Here is a 20,636-nt window from a genome sequence, read left to right as displayed (position 1 = left end):
GGAAGAGGTGACAAATTCTATGAGAATATTCTCAGAATGAGCGAGGATAGAATGATGAAAATAATTTTCAACCTTGCCCTTTCATTAAGAACAAAGTACAACTGGTGTTAACATTGATGCTTTCACGGCCCGTATGATAAACCAGTGGCAATGGCATTCGCTATCATACTCCCTCCCTGTCATGTGGTTTCTTTTCTATCCTTTTTGCAAGTTCCCATCTTTCCCAGCTCCCTGTTTTAAATCTTTATAGCCAGTTGTAAATATAACTTATTTTCTAGATTTGTAAAGTTATTCTCATGCAGTAAATTTTGATCACAACGAAAAAGTTTTTAGTTCTGAAATGACAACTCAAAATATTTTTATATACCGGTACAATAGAAAGGATTTGGAAAACAAAATGACAATGTACAAAAATTGTTGCAGCCATGTCCGGAACATGTGGGGAGGACAGAGTAGTTTTGGAATGAAATTCGACTATGACAAGGAAATGGGCTATCATCACTGTTATTCATAACGGTTATGGACAAAACCATGAATGAGACAAAGGTAAAATATGGGAACAGGGAGCTAAAGGTAATGCTGTTTGCAGAGGTTACTGTGGTGTGGGGAGGAAACAGAGAGGAAGTACTGTACAAGGACAACTAGACATGTTGAGTGAGATTATTAAAAATTATGGAATGAAAATTAACATGGAAAAGAGTAAGACAAGGGTGTTGACTATAGGATAAAGGGAAGGAAAATAAATTATAAAACTAGAGGGACAAAAAGAAAAATGAGATTGTGGAAATTGGGGAGCGAACTGATGCAGGATGCAGAGATGGATATGGAGATAAGTAGAAGGATTCAACAGGGAAATACATTCTACCAAAGTCCGAGAAACCTGGCATGGAGGAAGGTAGTACCATTGAATTGTAAAGAGGTGATGTATAAGATATAATATTACCAACACTACATATTACAGCAGAGACCTGGACACTGACAAACAGGCATGAAAATAAAATCCAGACCAGTGAAATTAAATTTTTAAGAAGTATGATAGGAAAGACAAGAAAGGATAGAACAATGAATGAGAAGATCAGGATGGAAATCGGAGTGGAAAATCTTTACAACAGAATGGAGAGGAATAAACTTAGATGGTCTGGACAGATGGAGGGAATGAAAGAGGGAAGGATGCTGAACCAGAAGGAGGGAGGATAAGGAGACCCAGAATAAGGTGGTTGAAAACAATCAAGAATGGTATAATTAGAAGAAACCTGGATTGGAGGACTGGAGCACAGTTAAAGAGGAACAATGGTGATGACGGAAAGGTGGCATAAACATCCAACTCGCCAGGAGCTGGATAACGGAAATGGATGGTGATGGTGATGATGATGATGGCAGCAGGAGGAATCATGAATGATTTCTGAGTGCCTTTCCTACCACAACAATAAAATTTGAAACAAGAACAAAAATTATTAAATATTCATTAACGCACTGTTAAGTATAAATGTTCCGTACTAGATAAATAATAAACCTCAACAGCCTAAACATTCCTAACAAACATACTTCATCTAACTGCTTGTGGGCTAATTCCACATGCCTGTTGTCCTGGTACATCTTCAGCTCTTCCTCCAGACTATCAACTTCACTTAAAGCCAGCTGCCACATCTCCACAGCAGATTCCTTTTCCTGAAAAAAAGAAAAACTATAAGTTTCAAAATCTTCACCATTTTGAAGAGAATGCAAAGTTAAAAAAACTAAATGAATTCGACACTAGAAATAGGTTGAAATGAAGCTCATAATAGAACAAGAATGGATCTCTAGACTCTGTGATATAACTTACACAGATGTGTATAGTCACAATGCATCATGCATTTGGTAATCAGTCTCTTATAACACAAAAGTAGAGTATAAGCATATCAGAATCATAGAAATTCTTTACAGAGTGTATCACAGCAGGATGAGAAGGCAGTAACATCAACAGCAGTGGCATGGCAGCTACAAGAAAAGCTGTCACATAATCTGGAAGACAAACACCAACTTTAATGCCAATCGAATGAACAACAGAATCAAGATGGATGCTGAAGAGATGATGCTAAATATTAATGGGTCAATTATGCAAGTTATGTAGATTTCTAAAGATAAGGGTGTTCAGAAATCAAGTTGCCAAACTGGAAAATAGCATAAAAATAAAGTCAAAGAAGCATTTTTTTTTTAAATCCCAGTTTGTTTATTCAATAGCACACGAATCCCATAGTGATGGTAAGAAATGAATTTCAATTACGAATCATTCAGTGGTGATACTATCCACATTTGACCTCATCATCATAACACAGCTAAATTGAAAATGGCACTTTTAAATCCACCTCAGAAAATGCTAGGGCATTCCCTGGAAGTAGCATGCAGTTCTTGTGCTGAGGGGACTGTGAGAAGTGGGTGCCCAGTAGAAAATGTTATGAAGGTGGCCATAATCAACTTCGTGTCAATGACTGGAAAATCATAAGAGGCGACTGATTTTATGGAGAAGGAGAATATAGCTATGATGGAACTGAGTGTGTTTGAAGTGGAGAGGAAAAGGAAAAAAGTTGAGGATGGGATACACTCTTCAATGGAGTGGAGGACATAAGGCAAAGAATGGAGTTCAAGTTCAAGCACACCATCTGCTGAATGTAAGTTTACACCTTCAAGACCCACATCCTGTTGCCAATTCGCTTGGTAATTCTTCTATCGCAGCATTAAATTGGGCAGTTCTTAGGTTCTCTCCCTAACACTGATTCAACTAAAACTACAGATTTCACAATAACATCTAAGGTGGGGCAGGTCAGGTCAGGAGCAATCAGTCTACTCTATACAAGAGTAGATGGTACTACCTGCGACTGTCTGCCTAAGGATCAGGTGGCTAGTACAAAACCTGACAAATTAAGGGACAACTAAAGGCTAAGGTTGGAGAAATTCTTCCTTACGAGACTTCATTGGGCCTTTGTGTAGGAAATGACAGATAAATTGATCAAGGTGCTGCTGCTTTGTAGATGTGGCAGGCAACTGCCAAAGACTAAGGAAGATTACGCAGACAGAAAACCCTCTGCAGTGTCTGCAATGTTAGACTTAGCATACCAACTCCACCGAGGTAAATGAATGTTGCTTTGGATATAAAAATGATCAAATTTACAATTTGCTTTAAGTCACACCAACACAGATAGGTCTTACTGTGATGATCGGACAGGAAAGGGCTAGGAGTTGGAAGGACGTGGCCGTGGCCTTAATTAAGGTACAGCCCCACCATTTGCCTGGTGTGAAAATGGGAAAGCACAGAAAACCATCTTGAGGACTGCCAACAGTAGAGTTTGAATAAAAATGTAAAAATTACCAGACATGACAACTCTTCAAGCAGCTCATGATATTATGATGGTGAACAACCCAAAGCTCATTGGAGGTGCATGAAGAGACTGACATTACCAAAGAAATAGTTCAGAATTAGAAACCTCAGTATCCTCACTCTCACAAACAAATGTGAAAAACTTGTAGATCTTATGGACAGGTGCAAGCTTCAGTTACTGGGGTTGAATGAGACAAAGTGGAAAGGCTGTGGAAAGAAATCCCTGAGAAATGGGCATCACATTCATTTCATGTACATGCCCCTCAAGCAGATGTACCACAGATAAGAAAGAAAGAATTCCTACCAAACTTGAAGAACAATTAATGCAAGAGAACCCTACAATTTTGAGTGGTCTGAATGTCCAAGTTGGTAAAGAGAGACAAGGTTCTGAAAACATCATCGGACTTCATGGCTTTGGGAAAGAAACTCCCAAGAAGACAAACTGATTGATTTCTGCGTGTGAAACAAGTTGAGCATACAAAACAACATGGTACCAGAAGAGGTAGAGTTATAAAATAACAAGATACGGTTTGGATGGAAGCTCAAGATCATGATAGACATCATCAATGATGGCCTAGCTGTTCGGTATGTTAAAGATGTTAAAGTCAAACCCACTGAAGTGTCTAGATGCCTATATCCCCAAAGTTAAGTGCAAGAAAATGCCAAAAATCAAGACCTGGTTGTTAAAGGACTCAGAGAAGAAAAAGAATCACCAAGCATGGTTAACAATGAAATTAGAGGGATAGAAAAAGAATGGACCTTAAACTCTTGCAAAGGAAGCTGAGGAAAACTGTCAAAAAACAAGTGCAAAACTGATGGAGAACAAAACACCTTGATAGAATGACCAGGTGAAGACAGTAGTAAAAGAAAGAAATATGCTGAAAAAACATTAGATCAAGTAAAACAAAAATGGGAGACAGAAGAAATGAGTTAGAAATTGAAGAGTAAGTACAGGAATGCTGGAACAAGAAGTTAGCTGTAAAGCAACTAATCCAAGAATAAAAGAAAAAGTACAGTAGAACCTCGATTATACGTTCCCGGAAACTACGTTTTCCTGTATTATTCGTTCAAATTACGTGGTCCTGTGAGCATCTTAATTAAAACACGTTGTAAAAATCCCGCATTATCCGTTCCTTGAAGAACCGATGTCCCGGATCAACCGTACAGAAATTTCAGTCCCATCAATACTAAATCCTTGATCACGTGTTTTTCAAGACACTGTATCTCGTGAAAAGATGGCTACGGCATACTTACGGATCTTGGTGTTAATGTCCTGTCATTGCGGTAATTTGAGGAAGTACTGTACTGGAAAAGCGATAGGCGGTGAACTTGCATAAGGGACCATCTTAGCATCGCATTCGGGTGGTATTGTTTAGAGAATCCTCGGAAATCATAAAGCAGAGAGTGTCCACAACAATTGGAAGGAGACAGGGCGCATTTCGACAGCTCTACTTGAAGACGGAACGAGTTTCGTCAAATGTTCGTACTTGCAAAACGTCTATATTATGTCCAGGGTGAGAAGTTTATTTTTTATTTTTACTTTCTTTTTCCAGTGTATCGCCGAACAGGTTTTCGGCACTTCCCTCAGGGCACTGTATAGTCACTGGGCTTTCAGGCAGGAATCGAAACTGCTCCTTCTTAAGTAACACAAATTTAGTATTTCAATATTATCATATACTATTATGTTGTAGGATGCTAAATGGTTTATTTTGTCACCTATTCAATACATATAAATTTTACATTTAGGAATTTGTTATTAATTCTGCTTGAGACATGTTTCGCCCTTCATTGAGGGCATCATCAGTCAAATTACCTCCTCAAGGTAAAAATCAGGTACCTGATTAGTATTTAACATGCATAAATTAATACACATTACAATGGGAAAATTAAGTATGAGAAACTCTTGTACAATGGTGATGGTTAAACAATATAAGTTAAAAGAATAAGAAGTCGGCACCAATGTTTAAAATTACTGGGTAATTATAGCAAGTTCAGCAGTGGTGCTCTGAAGAATAATTGATGCACTCATAGGAAATTATAAAGTTTATAAATTATTTACAGTATAACAGTCGGGGGAAAGGGTATAGTGCTCGGCGTCAATGTTTTTATGTTATTATGTGATTATGTTATCGAGACCAGAACAGTGTTACACCTTACATACATAAAGCCATGAGAGGTTTTGGGATTGCCTAGTACTGTTTTGGTCTGAATATAAGACTGGAAATTTCACATTTTTTGTGTTAAAATGTTATAAACCGAGCTCGATAGCTGCAGTCGCTTAAGTGCGGTCAGTATCCAGTATTCGGGATATAGTGGGTTCGAACCCCACTGTCGGCAGCCCTGAAGATGGTTTTCTGTGGTTTTCCATTTTCACACCAGGCAAATGCTGGGGCTGTACCTTGATTAAGGGCACAGCTGCTTCCTTCCTACTCCTAGCCCTTTACTGTCCCAACATCGCCGTAAGAAGTATCAGTGTCGGTGCGACGTAAAGCAACTTGTAAAAAAAAAAAGTTATAAAAACCGCTGTCGTTTTATTTGCGCACGTTACATTTAAAAACTTTGTATCATTTCGCACTCGTACCGACTTGTACAGCGAGCGCGCTTTCCATCCGAGGTCAAGGTCGTAAATAACCATAATTTCGGAAGTGTTAATGATATCTTTTCTCTTTCCAATTTGATTAGTGATTAGTAGCGGGCAGAATTGAATATAATGCATTTGAAAACTTGAGAATCGAAATTTACATTCGAAACCATACTGTACCGGTATTCTCGAGTTCAACATAACCTTTAAAAGTCGATGTAGGCCTAATTTACGCGGTACAAGATTTCCATAAACTGACTACAAACAGTATACCGGTGACCAAATTACGATGAAAAATTTAAAAAAGGGATTTTGCCATCATGTTAGGCGCTTTTGTATCTAATGTGCTTTATTTTATTAGATTAGAGAAGTGAAAACTACCGTACTGTAGTCGATTGTTGTTTGACTTGGCGTTACGGGGATAGATTTTTCAAAGAGTTTGGCTGATCAAAGTTGTTGAACTGAAGGAAGTTATCAGAGGAAATCGGCGAAGTTTCCCCGGTAAAACTGAATGTATAGTTTCGAGATTTTAAAGTCGCATGCCGGTAAGTAAAGTTTAAAGCCCGCCCCGCGGTCTAACTTGCCTGCCTCTCACCCGGAGGGCCCAGGTTCGATTCCCGGCCAGGCCAGGCATTTTTACCTGGATATGAGGGCTGGTTCCAGGTTCACTCATTCTACGATTACCTTTAATTGAGGATCTATTTAATGGTGAGATGGCGACTCCGGTCTAGAGAGCCAGGAATAACGGCCGAGAGTATTCGTTACACTGACCATGCGTAACCTCGTAATCTGCAGGCCTTCGGACCGAGCAGCGGTCGCTTGGTAGGCGGAAGGCCCATTGGGGCTGTAGTTTGGTTTGGTTTAGGGGTGTTTGTAAGATTATAAGTATACTGTACATATTTCATTTTTGTGATGTTTAGTCAAATTCGTTCCTGGATTTTCCGTTTCTCCGTGTTTTACGTTTTTTTCCGTGGTCCCTCCAAAAACGGAGAATCAAGGATCCACTGTACTGGGATGACTTTACTACCAGGATAGAGAAAGACTGTCAAGGAAGTAAGAAGTTATTGTATAAAGTAGTAAAAAAGTAAAAGAAGTGGATACTGAAACATCTTTGTCCTGGAAACAAATGATAGTAGTTTGATAAGAAGAGATGAAGGGATCAGAGATAAAATGAAGAAGTACTTCAGCATGTTCTTAAATGGAGATGGAGACAATAATGCTACCAACAACTGTAGAATACATGAAATTCAGAAAAATCAACCCCCATAAACACGGCTTGAAGTCGAAACAGCCCTAAAGAACATTCAAAATGGAAAGTCCTCAGGCTTTGATGATCTCACCTCAGATATGATAAAGGCAGCTGGAATACCAGGCTTAACACGTTAAGTGCCAGACCGAAATTCATAGGATTGCTGTCTAGTGCTGAGAGCTAATAAGATAAAGTTAATCCCTGGTGCCAAAACGTTCACAGGCTTAACCAAGCAAATGACCGCTGAAATGAGGATATATATATGATATACTAGGTTAACTTATTATTTATATTAGATAAAATATTGCGACCCCATATGGGGTCGTATTGGTCATTATGAATTGTACACGACACGCGCCCCCATATGGGGTCGCACTTATAGAGTAGTTACTGTCCCGACAACGCTCAGTCATACTTACCTTTTCCTTTCCAGGGACGCGTTATATGCCGTTGATTATGAAAGACGTGTTAGCTCGTTCATACTGGAGCCGTAAAAAAGTACAATCCACGATTTTAGGTCAGGAAATGTTTGTAAATGACGATCTTCCGATTCTAAGTTAGGAAATTTTTGTATAAAATGTTGTATGAAGTAGTGAAAATTATGTGAATTTGTATAAAGTGGTGAAAATCATGTGAATTTGGTAAATTACAATGTAAGAGGATAATAAACCATTATAAGAAGAATTAGTACTTACGGAATATTGAATAAGTATACCCATAACTTTTAATTTGGATAAGAGAACGTAGCAGAGCCACCATGGCTCAGACGGCAACAGGTCGGCCTCTCACCACTGGATACCGTGGTTCAAATCCCGGTCACTCCATATGAGATTTGTGCTGGACAAAGCAGAGGTGGGACAGGATTTTCTCCGGGTACTCCGGTTTTCCCTGTTATCTTTCATTCCAGCAACACTCTCCATTATCATTTCATAGCATCTATCAGTCATTAATAAATCACTTTGGGAGTGGCGACCCCATCGTACCAATAGCCTATATATGATTCATTCATTACATCCCTGACCCGGTCAAAGACTGGAAAACAGGTTGTAGGTTTTCATTTTCATTTTCGAGAGAACCTAGCAGCGATGATTGTGCAACATGGAAACTAGTGACTATATCGTTGAAGATGGTTATAATCGTTGCAACAGCTAGCTTGGAGGCCCGGAGTACAGTGGGGAAGTGTATGCTGAAGATTGTAATTCATTAATGTGGATGAACGTGCGAGATCGCTATTTGCTCTGTACTGGGTTCAAAATCACTGTAACTATATACTTCGTCTATATCATCATTGTCCGAGTTGTTCGATATATCATCCAGACTATCTGCACTAAGTCTTTTACTACTCGATTTACTCAAAGCGACTTAAGAAAAGATAAGCAATCCCACAGCACTGCACGCTTACATAAACAATCAGTGCGTGAGATAGACAATGATTTTGTCATCCTACAGAGCACTCTTGATGTATGCATATGGTATCGCGCCAAAACAAGAATTGACGAATGGAAGGTCGACTATGCATGTACTTAAATAGATGACCAACAGATGGCAGGAAGAGACTTTATACAGCTTCGAGGCACATACTCACTGCACACCCAAATGGGTTCGCACAGTTCCCGATTTAGAACGAACGTACGATCCCATATGGGGACATGAAGCTCAAAAACTTCATTACTCTCACGTACCTGAATGAGGTCACTTGGCACTCAATATGTTAAATTGGCTATATAGAGTGCTCTCAGTGATCTAGGAAGGAAACAAAATTCCAGAAGATTGGAGAAAAGGAATTATCATCCCAGTGATTAAAAGGGCAACAGACAGAAATATGGAAATTACAAGGGCATAATGCTGTTGTCACACACGCTGAAGCTGTTGGAAAAAAGATCATCGAAATGAGACTTAGGAAGATGGTCGAACCTTTGCTTGAGGAAGAACAACAGAGATTCAAGAAAGATAGAAATACTATGGATTTCATTTTTGCTATAAGATTGCTTGCAAGAAAAAAAAGTACTCGGAACATGGAAAGAATCTTGTGATTACATCTTTGGATGCTGAAAAGGCCTATGACATTGTCCCTCAGAACAAGATCTGGGAATGTCTGTAAGACCTCAAGGTGCTAAAGTACCTGACGGATAAAGTAAAGATGCTATACCAGGGGCCTATTCCACAAAAGTATGGTCTTGTACATTACAAGTTACTAGTGTGGTTTCTTGTAATGTATGGAGTTGTAGATTTCTGTTCCACAAAAGATTGAAAGTCTCTTGTATATTACCAGTGAATTGTTACAAGTTTTACAAGTGATGACTAGAGACGAGAATTATAGGCACTAAAAACATTTAAAATAGGCAGGCATATAGGCTCCTAAATTAGCCAAAATATGCATGTAAATAGGCACTAACATGTAAAATAGGCAACAAAATAGGCATGAAAAAATACTTATAATTCAATAACATGCTCAATTACTATAAAATGAATTTACAACTAGCAACGTTTCAATGTTTTCGGGTAACAATCTTGTTCTCCTGTCGGGCAGAATGTTTTGTACTGAGAGAAATCTCTTAACATCACTGGAAGTGATTGGACAAAACTTCAACGAAGCCACGTCATCTGGTTTTAGTTCAATGGCTTCACCTACCTCACCTCGTAGCACCTTGGCTACTTTTACCGTCGTTTTCCATCATGGATTCTGCTGCAGGACTCTTATGGAACTTTTTACTGACAGCGGCTACCTCCTCAGAGGTTCGGTCAACATTTCTCTTGACTTCTTCCACAACCCTAAATGACTCCACCGGGGGAAAGCCACTCATCTCCTATTCGGTGATTGCTCGCGGCAGCTTGTTCAAGTCCGAAGATGCTCCAGTTTAGGCTATGCAAGGGGGATATTAGCTCCCATCATTGCAGTGCACTGGTCTATAGAAAATTGTTGTTGGTCGCTGTTCACAGTGGACTGGTAGAAAAGCTGCGATGACAACGCTTTCTGTACTCATGTCAAATGCATCGCAGTATTTCTATGTTGATCTATAAGGTATTTTTTCACATTTGATCTGAAAAATAATAAAATTGACTTAAATAACAATGTTCTTATATTGCTAATTGGCAATAATGCTTAATATAAACATAATAATGGCGTATGGCCTCCGGAGAGGCCTGGTGCGGGTCTTTTTCTCGTAGACGGGCTATTAGGCGACGTGCATGTCTGTGATGATTTCTAATGTTGAATAAGCCACACACACCCAGCCCCGGAGCCATTGGAATTAACCAATTAAGGTTAAAATCCCCGACCAGACCGGGAATCTAACCAGGGACCCTGTGAACCTAAGGCCACTACGCTGACCATTCAGCCAACGAGTCGGACAGTATAAACATGCATTTGTTTCATTAAAACAGAGAAAGACTATTACAAGTGATGTTTCTAGAAGTACAAAACTTTAAAGTAGGAACAAAAAAATTCGTAATTTACATGGAGATATGTCCTCAAAATGTTCAGTTATAATATGGCAGTTTCCTGTTGAGTTCACCGAGTGAAAAAAAAACATGAAAATGACGTGAGACGATACCTGAGTAGCGTAGAGGAGAGATCCTTCCTACATGCTTGCCAGAAACTCACCAAGCTGCCTCCAGCAGTATTCTTACTTATATAGAAAAATTAAAACAGAGGCACTATAAATCTCAAATTTGTGAACAGTTTATATGTTGCTATTCGCCTGCTTTGGTCACCCGGGTCAGCTGTCATGAAGACTATTTTCTGTTGCCTGCAATAGATACTGCATCATGTGTGCCCACAAGGCTGCCACCCTCGTAGAAAATTAGAAAACCGCGTGATTTGAAATTGTCATGGCATGCGCCCATAAACTTACTTTGTCACAATTTAGCAAAACTCTAGATGGGATGCTAGAGCTTATGCCTCCCAGACTCTCTTTGCTTGTCTCTCCCCCCCCCTCAGCACAACGGGTACGAATCGGATCTCAAAAAACCAGACCAACGGCGGTCTAATAATAATGTTATTTGCTTTACATCCCACTAACTACTTTTACGGTCTTCGGAGACGCCGAGGTGCCGGAATTTAGTCCCGCAGGAGTTCTCTTACGTGCCAGTAAAGCTACCGACACGAGGCCATCGTATTTGAACACCTTCAAATACCACCAGACTGAGCCAGGATCGAACCTGCCAAGTTGGGGTTAGAAGGCCAGCGCCTTAACCGTCTGAGCCACTTAGCCCGGCAAAACTCTATCCACTGCACCAACCGTACAACACAGACCAACGGTCTTTCCACTGGCCTGGTCTTGTAGCCTTGTTAAACACGTTGTGACATCGTCCAAGCCATGCGATCTTGTACGTCTAGCCTCTGTGATATCGTCCTAGCTGCACCACATTCGATCTTCACCCTATGTTTCGCGAAGGCATGGCGGAAGCGTCATAGAGTTTACTAAAGCCTACACATAGCGCTGGTGAAAGTTACTCACGATTTTAAAAAAAATACAATTCAGTTGTAGTCCGCTTCTGTGGTGTAGTAGTTAGTGTGATTAGCCGCCACCAACGTAGGCTCGGGTTTGATTCCCGGCTCTGCCACGAAATTTGAAAAAGTGGCACGAGGGCTGGAACGGGGTCCACTAAGCCTTGGGAGGTCAAGTGAGTAGCGGTGGGTTCGATTCCCACATCACCGGGCGAGTTGGCCGTGCGGTTAGGGGCGCGCAGCTGTGAGCTTGCATCCGGGAGATAGTGGTTTCGAATCCCACTGTCGGCAGCCATGAAGATAGTTTTCCGTAGTTTTCCATTTTCACACCAGGCAAATGCTGGTGCTGTACCTTAATTAAGGCCACGACCGCTTCCTTCCAACTCCTAGACCTTTCCTATCGCATCGTCGCCATAAGACCTATCTGTGTCGGTGCGACGTAAAGCCACTAGCAAAAAAAAAAAAAAAAAAAATTCCCACCTCAGCCATCCTCGAAGTGCCTTTCTGTGGATTCCCATTTCTCCTAAGGGAAATGCCGAGATGGTACCTAACTTACAAAGACGTGGCCACTTCCTTCCCTCTTATTTGCCTGTCCCTTCCAATCTTCCCATGCCTTCACAAGGCCCCTGTTCAGCATAGAAGGTGAGGCTGTCTGGGAAAGGTACTAGTCCTCCTCCCCGGTCGTATTCCCCGACAGACGTGGCCACTTCCTTCCCTCCTATTTGCCTGTCCCTTCCAATCTTCCCATGCCTTCACAAGGCCCCTGTTCAGCATAGAAGGTGAGGCTGTCTGGGGAAAGTACTAGTCCTCCTCCCCGGTTGTATTCCCCGACCCAAAATCTCACGATCCAGGACACTGCCCTTGACACGGTAGAGGTGGGGTCCTTCGCTGAGTCCAAGGAAAAAACCTACCCTGGAGGGTAAACAGATTAAGAAAGAAAGAAAGACAGAAATAAAATATTTCAATTGTAAATCTCTATTTTCACGGGAATTGAATCAGAGTTCAAATTACCGATTTTTAATTTTCATCCACTCTGTGACAAGAGACCATCCGCGTTCTAACTCCTCGTTCAGTAATAAAATGATTATCTACATTTTAGTGATAAATTATTGTAGCTCACGACTAATATAGCATTGCAACAAAATTAACTTTCCACAATACGTAAATTAATAGACCTATAAATCCTACAATGAAATGCGATCGTAGTTCAGTTTTAAAAGAAAGGAACAAACGAACTTACCAAGCTTGGCAGAAGACTACTTTTCCATCCGTCGTGAAATTGGGATCCCCTGTGATCCACCGCTTCAGCCAGTAGGACTTCCAACGATTTTTCTTTGCAGTTACACTTTTTACGTCACGCCGACACAGATAGGTCTTATGGGGACGATGGGATGGGAAAGACCTAGGAGTGGGAAGGAAGCGACTGTGGCCTTAATTAAGGTACAGCCCCAGCATTTGCCTGGTGTGAAAATGGGAAACCACAGGGCTGCCGACATTGGGCCTTGAACCCACTATCTCCCGGATGCAAGCTCACAGCTGCGCGCCCCTAAGCGCACATCCAACTCGCCCGATGATTTTTCTTCGGGTAGTGCCACAGACACCCTTCTTCTTCACAATAAATCGCAACACGTTTTGAAGATAAAGTGTACGCGTACAACAGTTCACATCGAGAAGGAGGTATAAGTGTTCGACGTTGATTGGTTCTCGCATATGTCTTAGAATGTTGGAGGGGTTGAAGGCTTCGAGGTCAAATTGTTCCTTTTCTCTTCTGATGGAAATTTCCCAGGAACTATTTCTGGTGACTTCCAAGAATTCCCATTTTTGTTCGTGGGGCAAACAGATCTTGAGAAATGAGAAGATAATACTGTCGAGCGCATCAGTTACAATATAATGCACTGGAAGAAAACTGGCTTCTTTAAAATAGATTAAAAAGACATCAAATAGGCTTCAAATAGGCAATTATAGTCCAAATAGGCACAAACCCCTGAAATAGGCTTTTATAGGCACAATAAAACCAACTAAATCTAGCTTAAAGGAACCTGAAATGGATTTATATCTCAAAAGCCTACGTTTCTGAGCACAGGAATAAAATAGGCAAATAGGCAAATTCCTGTCTCTAGTGATGACATATCAATAAACATACTACATCATAACATGAATCAGCTGTTTATCTTCGTATTCCGTTCATTGAATTAGGTTATGTTTGTCTCATTTATCGTAATATCGTATTTTAAGGTAAGTTATGCGGCAAACATTCAAAGAACTCTAATATTTCTATGAATTTCATAATGCTACAATGTTATTTTTCAGTTTATTTCTTTGATGATAGGAAATTACTCCGTTATTATCACCCATTCTGTTCTTCCGCGATCCTCGCATGCTCGCATGTGTTCCGCAATAGTCTGTCATGTTAGGCAGCAGATGCCACTAGTAACGATATTCGGCGCCAAACTTAATTGTTACGAAATTGCAAACTCTGCAGGAATTGTGAAAATGGTGTCAAGAGAAACGAAGTTATTCCTTCTGAAGGAAATAGAAAGAAGAAAAGATATTCTTTTCGGCGCATTCAGCGAGAGTCTGAAAAAACAAGACAAAGTAAATGGCTGGATGGAAATATTTGACTTGGGAAAAGCTCATGGAGCTTTTGAGGGGAAAAGTTGGATGTACGTAAGAGATATATTCTGGCCAAATTTTTTGAAGGTGACACTAGTAAGTACGTTTTTATTTAAATTCTTCAATTAGGTTTATTTTAATTTAGTTTAATCATAATTTTAATTAGGGTAATTATATTAACATATACTACATAACAGTTCTTTTTTGTAGGCAAAGATTGATAATCAAAGGCAGACTGCACAGGTGGTGGAAAACATGCCAAATTGACTGATATTGACAATAAAGTTTTGGACATTCTTGGAAAAAAATTCACCGTCCGTTGACAGCCTCAGTGTCCCAGAATCTTATGATGAATCACCCTCAACAGCTGTTGTAGATATCTCCACCCCAACATTTTCCTGCAGTGAACAGAGGCAACCAAGGAAAACAGTTAGTAAGAGTCATGAAGGAAGCATGGCAAAAAAGAAAAGGAGGAAGATTGATTTGCAAATAGATTTCTTCACCCTAAAAAACAGAAAATTAGCCCTTGAAGTGCTAGCAATGGAAAAGCAATTTTGCGTTCAGCCATCTGACACTGTGAAAAAATATTATCCCGAATTATCTGTGGACAGTGTTATAGTTTTAGAAGAAGGTTGTGAAGTAGTGATTGGTTAAAATAGCAATACTAAGTAATAGGTTAAAAGTTAGGTCATAATGTCTTAGATTAGTTTTTTCATTTCTTTAACAATATCGTAATATAAATGAAGTGTATTGTTTCAATATAGTATTTAGTATGTAGTAGTTTTTAATAAATTGGATATACAGATGAATTATCACTCACTTTCACTGAAAAGTGTTAATTAGCTGATCTCTTCTGTAAGCTACAGCCGGTTCAGCAAGTTCTTCACCTTCATCTTCTGGCTCAGGTAAGTCATCCACAATGTTGTTTTCCTGCAGGTCTATTGCATTGATTTGTAACTCTCCATGAGAAATGTTACATAGTGTTACGCAACATTTGAAAATGTTAGCTGCAAAAACGGAATGTACTCGCAAATGGTTAAGACAGGAAAATTTCTCTTTGAGAATACCAATAGCATTTTCAATTAATCTTCTTGTATTCTTATGGGCCCTGTTAAACCTCTGCACTCTGAGTTTATTTAAATCAACCAATTTAGGTGTAATAAGCCAATCCTTCAAAGGATAAGCAGAATCGCCAAGCAATACTGACTGTGGAAAGGGTCTCCAACCTTGCTCCATCATTCGAAAGAGATTGCTGTTAGGCATGGATATCAAGGATAATTTAATAAAAAAACCACCTATTCAATACTTTCCACGTTTAATGTGGTTATTATCTACATGATTTTATGTAGACTTATTTGGTCAGGTACATGTTTCACCCATTATTTTGGGCATCTTCAGCCTGTAAACAACCTCTAGGTCAAGGTTTGGGACCTTTTTAACCAATATAAACATACCTATATATACACTATATACAACATATACATTATATACAATATATACAAACATAAGTTGATATAGTTAAGTTTTTTGGTCCTAATCTATCTAATATGGAAAATGTCCAAAACTAAAATGGATCTTCTTTTCGGTGAAGAGGATTGCATATCGGGGTTTATGTGACCCCTGTAACATATTAAGTTCTTGACGTATCGTGTCTGGTGACAGGATGTGTCGTCAACAATAAGTGGAGATTTGAACTGATTGTAGGTTGGTTAAGATTGAAAATATAAATTTAAATGTGTTTTTACTTGGCAGTTCTGTTCTGGTTAACTTAAAATGTTCAAAACTAAAAATAAAATGAAACGGATCTTCTTTTTTGAGAAGGGGTTGTATTAAAACTGGAGCTTGTTTGACCCACAATTTTCATTTTCATGTTCTTGACGTAACTAATATTTAAATGTGTTGTCATGCACAAGTGGAGATTTAAAAGCCGATTGTTGTAGGTAGACTGGTCAAAAACGTTGTGAATGAAACTGTTAGCGTCTTGACTTTGGGTCTCATGTAACGTCAAGGAATTAACAAGAGTACAATATTTAGCTGTTTCATAGTTTTTGGCTGCTGCTTAATTGGAAAGAAACATCCTAAGACACTTGATACAGTCTTGTGTGAAAATTGTTCCCGTTGATGTGTTGCTTGGTCTTTGGGAGGGATCTTAAGAATATCTGTAATGAAGTAGAAAAATAATTTTGAATTAAAAATTTTGAGCACGCGTTGTGATAAAATGTATTAAATTAACACCTCTTAACTGTAAAATGACTTACTTGTTCAGTTAATACTAGATGGACCTGTCTGTTCCGGCAGCGCCTGTCTTATCACCATTTCTACTCCTGGTGTTGTACTGGTGCGGTAATGGAGGGGCGGGGCATGGAGGGAGAGTGGGGGTAGGCTGGTCTATGGGCGTGTGTGCTGTTGCTGGAGGGGAGTTACTAGAAGCAATATGGGCGGGTTTAACTTTTGGCATGATGGATGAAGCATTTGAGTGTGGAGATTTAAATAATTGAGGGATTTTGTTTTGATCTAAATTCACGATATTAATTAATCTAGGTGTTAATTCGTACAAAGGATTTTTAATTTCATTGACGTCGTTGAGATTTTTATTTTTATTGTAGGTTTGGTCTAAAAAGATGTGTAGGTTTTCCAGTTCATTCATTAATTTCCCTTTACCTATGCTTCTAATGATGGTAAGATCTTTCTCTATGGATGTAAAGTGATGGCCCGTTTCTCTCATATGATGGCTCATCGCTGAGTACTTATTGTGTTTTTGAGCGTTATAATGTTCCAGATATCTCGTGTTAAAGCTGCAGCCAGTCTGTCCGATATAAGAAAAATCACATTGTGTACATGTTAGTTTATATATGCCGGACCTTGAATAATGGTTGCTATTGTGATTGACCTTGTTGTGGTTAAAAAATATGTTTCGATTAGTGTTAACTGTCCTGAAGGCTATATTGATATTGTGCTTCTTTAAAGTATTTGCGATCTGATGGACGGCTGGGTTGTTATATGTAAATGTGGCGAAACTAGTTTTTTTAGGTTTTTCTGGGATGAGGTTAGTGGACAATTTAATTTTGATTTTATTAATCAAACGGTTGACCATATCTATTTTAAACCCGTTGAGTTGAGCAAGATTCCTTATGTACTTCAGTTCAATTTTTAAATTGTTGGGAGAAAGAGGAATTTTTAAAGCTCTATAAATTAAATTATAGAAAGAGGCTTGTTTTTGGGACTTGGGGTGTAGGGATGAATTCATAATAGTTAAGGGAGAGTGTGTAGGTATTATGTCCGCGTTTAATAGTTAAGTCCAAAAAGTTTAATGAGTTCCTAACCTCATCCTCTTTAGTAAACTTAATATTGGGGTCAATTTTGTTTAGGGACTCCAAGATCTCGTCACTATTAGTGACATTTTTGTCGAAAATTATGAAGGTATCGTCTACAAATCTCAGCCATAAACATACGCTTTTTATTTGTGTTATAATTTTTGTGTGTTCTATTGTGTCCATATAAATGTCTGCTAAGATGCCAGAAAGAGGGTCGCCCATCGCTAAGCCTTTTTGTTGGTAAAACTTTCCATTGAAAGAGAAAAAGTTGTTGCTTAAGACAAAATTTAACACCTTCATGAATTCTTCAATTTCCATCTTACTAAGGCCGCTGTGTTTATTGATATTATCACTGATAATTCTTACAGTTTCTTTGGTAGGGATGTTTGGGTACATATTTACGACGTCATAGGAGCACACTGAGTGATTGGGGCGCAGCTTAAACTTGTTTAAAATTTCGCAAAAAGTGAATGAATTTTTTAAAGGGTGTTTATTATTGAATACGTAATGTTTTTTTAGAAAGCCGTGAATGAATTTTGATACTTTATAGGTGGGGCTGTTTCTACAGTTTATGATAGGGCGTATTGGAATGTCCTTCTTATGAATCTTTGGTAAGGCTCTGGCTGTTTCGAAGGACACGAGCATCATGAACGCTACCTGGCCAATTTGCACTGGCATAATAGAACTTCATATCTGGCCCACATACAAGCATACAGTTAATAGAATGCTTTCCATACCGATCAACATACTGCTCTTCATGAACATGAACATGAAGAAATGTTCACCAAAGTTCCATCTACACAGCCCACAACTTGAGGCATTTGAGCTATACTGTAGAAGTTTTGCACTATTTGCTCCATATTTTCAGGCCAATGAACAATTTGAGGAAATTTTATATCATTTATTGCAGCTACCACAGAATGTATTGACCGGTAAGTGACCACCATTTCCTAGCCAATGTAGTGTTGTTAGTAACTGTTGTTTAGCAGAGAGAGATTTATTTCTGTTTGTACGATGGTCTAACCTATGCCCAATATCCATCAAAAGTTCTTCCACTTGTACTGTGCTTAAACTAAAACGCTCATTGTATTCAAATACAGTCTTAAACTGGAAGTTTATTCTTTCTCTATACAGACGGTAGTTTTCATTTTCATCACCATCACTATCACTACTGCTAGACCACATATTTATCAAATTGTATCTAAAATAAGTATATTTAAATAGCACTAGTAGGTTTATTTATTATTGTCCTTTCACTGGTAAAGAATACTTCCCAATTCACTAGTAAGTTACAAGTACTACTACTTTTGTGGAACATACCTATAAAAATTCAGTGGTAATTTGTAAATAGTAAGTAGTAGTAAAGTACAACTGTAGAAAATTATTTTGTGGAACAGAAACTCCAGTATTTGTACAAGTTACTAGAGAATTTACTTGTAATGTACAAGACCATACTTTGTGGAATAGACCCCAGAATTGCTATGGGTATTTTCAGATAGGTAGTGGATGATCAAAATGGTTTGAGACAAAAAGAGGTGTCCAACAGGGAAGTGCACTATCACCACTCTTGTTCATAATAGTAATGCACAAGATCATAAAGTCCATCAAGAAAAGAAACAGAAACTGAAATACAGAAAAAAAAAATGACTAAATGGAACAATATGTTCTATAACCTTGAGCTGAAGATGAATAAAACAAAGACTGTAGAAAGGACTATTAACATGAAAGGAACGAACTCAAACCTCTTTTTGGAAGGAACCAAATTAGCTCAGAAGCATTATCTCAAAAGATAACACTGCCAAGCAGGACACAGAAAGCATAAAACTTTTACAGGAAAAAAGGAAGCTAGGGGGCTTTACGTCGCACCGACACAGATAGGTCTTATGGCGACGATGGGATAGGAAAGGCCTAGGAATTGGAAGGAAGCGGCCGTGGCCTTAATTAAGGTACAGCCCCAGCATTTGCCTGGTGTGACAAACTTTTACATCCAAGTAAGAAACTTACTCTGGGACTGCAAACTACCACAAAAAGCAAAACAACCCTGTCTACTTCATACTAATGTAATTCTAACATGTGGTTTAGAGGCATGTACTCTACTAAACAATAACTGCAGCAGAATTTAAGCAACAGAAATGAGATTCATTAGAACTATGAATCAAACTACTAAAAAGGACAAAATCAGGAATGAAGTAAGTAAGGAGGGTAGCTGGCACTGAGATCATTATTACAAGTATAATACAAAAGGCCAATGAAACACTGGATAGAGACAGTGAAATCAGATGTGGAGGAGAGAGGTGTCAGATGGGAAGATGTCCTGGAACAGAAGATGTATGCCGACAGGAAGAGATAGGCTAGCAAGCGCTTCTACACCACACCCAGGAAACTGGAATTGAACGATGATGATGATGATCTAAGGCAGACAGTACTTTTTGTCCCAATATTTCTATTCATTCTTAAATAATTTTGTTCTCGTGTTTAATTAAAATCCTGTTCAGATTACAGAAATAGTCAAAAATTCATAATTTTATGTTTCAGATTATATAGCATTAATCCATTCTTTCTTTTTATTAAAGTCAATAGTATTGTGCTTATTCCAACAAATATATCATAATTTTATTGTGGAATTTAAAAGTTCATATCATCTAAGGATTCTGTAAATGTATGCTGTGTTATACTTATGGGTTGAGGCCCTTCACCACCAATAAAATCCTTCTTGCTTATAATTCACTGCATACTTTAACACTCACCTGCATTGTAAGACTAAGCTGCCGCTGTAAGTTCGCAACCAAGTCAGATTCCTTTCGATGACCTGGGGATCCAATTGACTCCCGGTTGTACTTAGCATTGAGACTCTCCTTGAGTTGCTGGGCTAGTGACTTGTTTTCACTAACGACTGTTGTTAGGTTGAGCCGAAGATTCTCATGTTCATTCTAAAATTACAAAAATAATGACATGTCTTTGAAAATTTTGCAAGAGCAACTTTTGATAAAATCTATCAGAAATATGAATCTGTGGACTATAATTTTCAGAGTAAATAAATACAGAAAGGGAAGTGGATGTGAAATTGGATGTTA

The 20,636-nt window shown here is 38.8% G+C and overlaps 1 protein-coding gene across 4 annotated transcripts in view; it reads right to left on the bottom strand.

Annotated features, from left to right (window-relative positions):
• LOC136866390 (sodium channel and clathrin linker 1) overlaps window positions 1-20,636 on the bottom strand; it is a 180,547-nt gene that overhangs the window by 118,434 nt on the left and 41,477 nt on the right. For all 4 annotated transcript variants that reach the window (XM_067143305.2, XM_067143307.2, XM_067143302.2 and 1 more), the window contains exons 4-5: window positions 20,310-20,492; window positions 1,546-1,668 (exon numbers count right to left, since the gene is read on the bottom strand). In XM_067143305.2, the coding sequence (XP_066999406.2) occupies window positions 1,546-1,668; window positions 20,310-20,492 (306 nt within the window). The remainder of the gene's footprint in view (window positions 1-1,545; window positions 1,669-20,309; window positions 20,493-20,636) is intronic.

Source organism: Anabrus simplex, chromosome 3 (assembly GCF_040414725.1).
Source record: "Anabrus simplex isolate iqAnaSimp1 chromosome 3, ASM4041472v1, whole genome shotgun sequence".
Lineage (NCBI taxonomy): Eukaryota > Metazoa > Arthropoda > Insecta > Orthoptera > Tettigoniidae > Anabrus > Anabrus simplex.
Note: the sequence above shows the minus strand (reverse complement) of the source record. Positions and strands in the feature narration are given on the sequence as shown.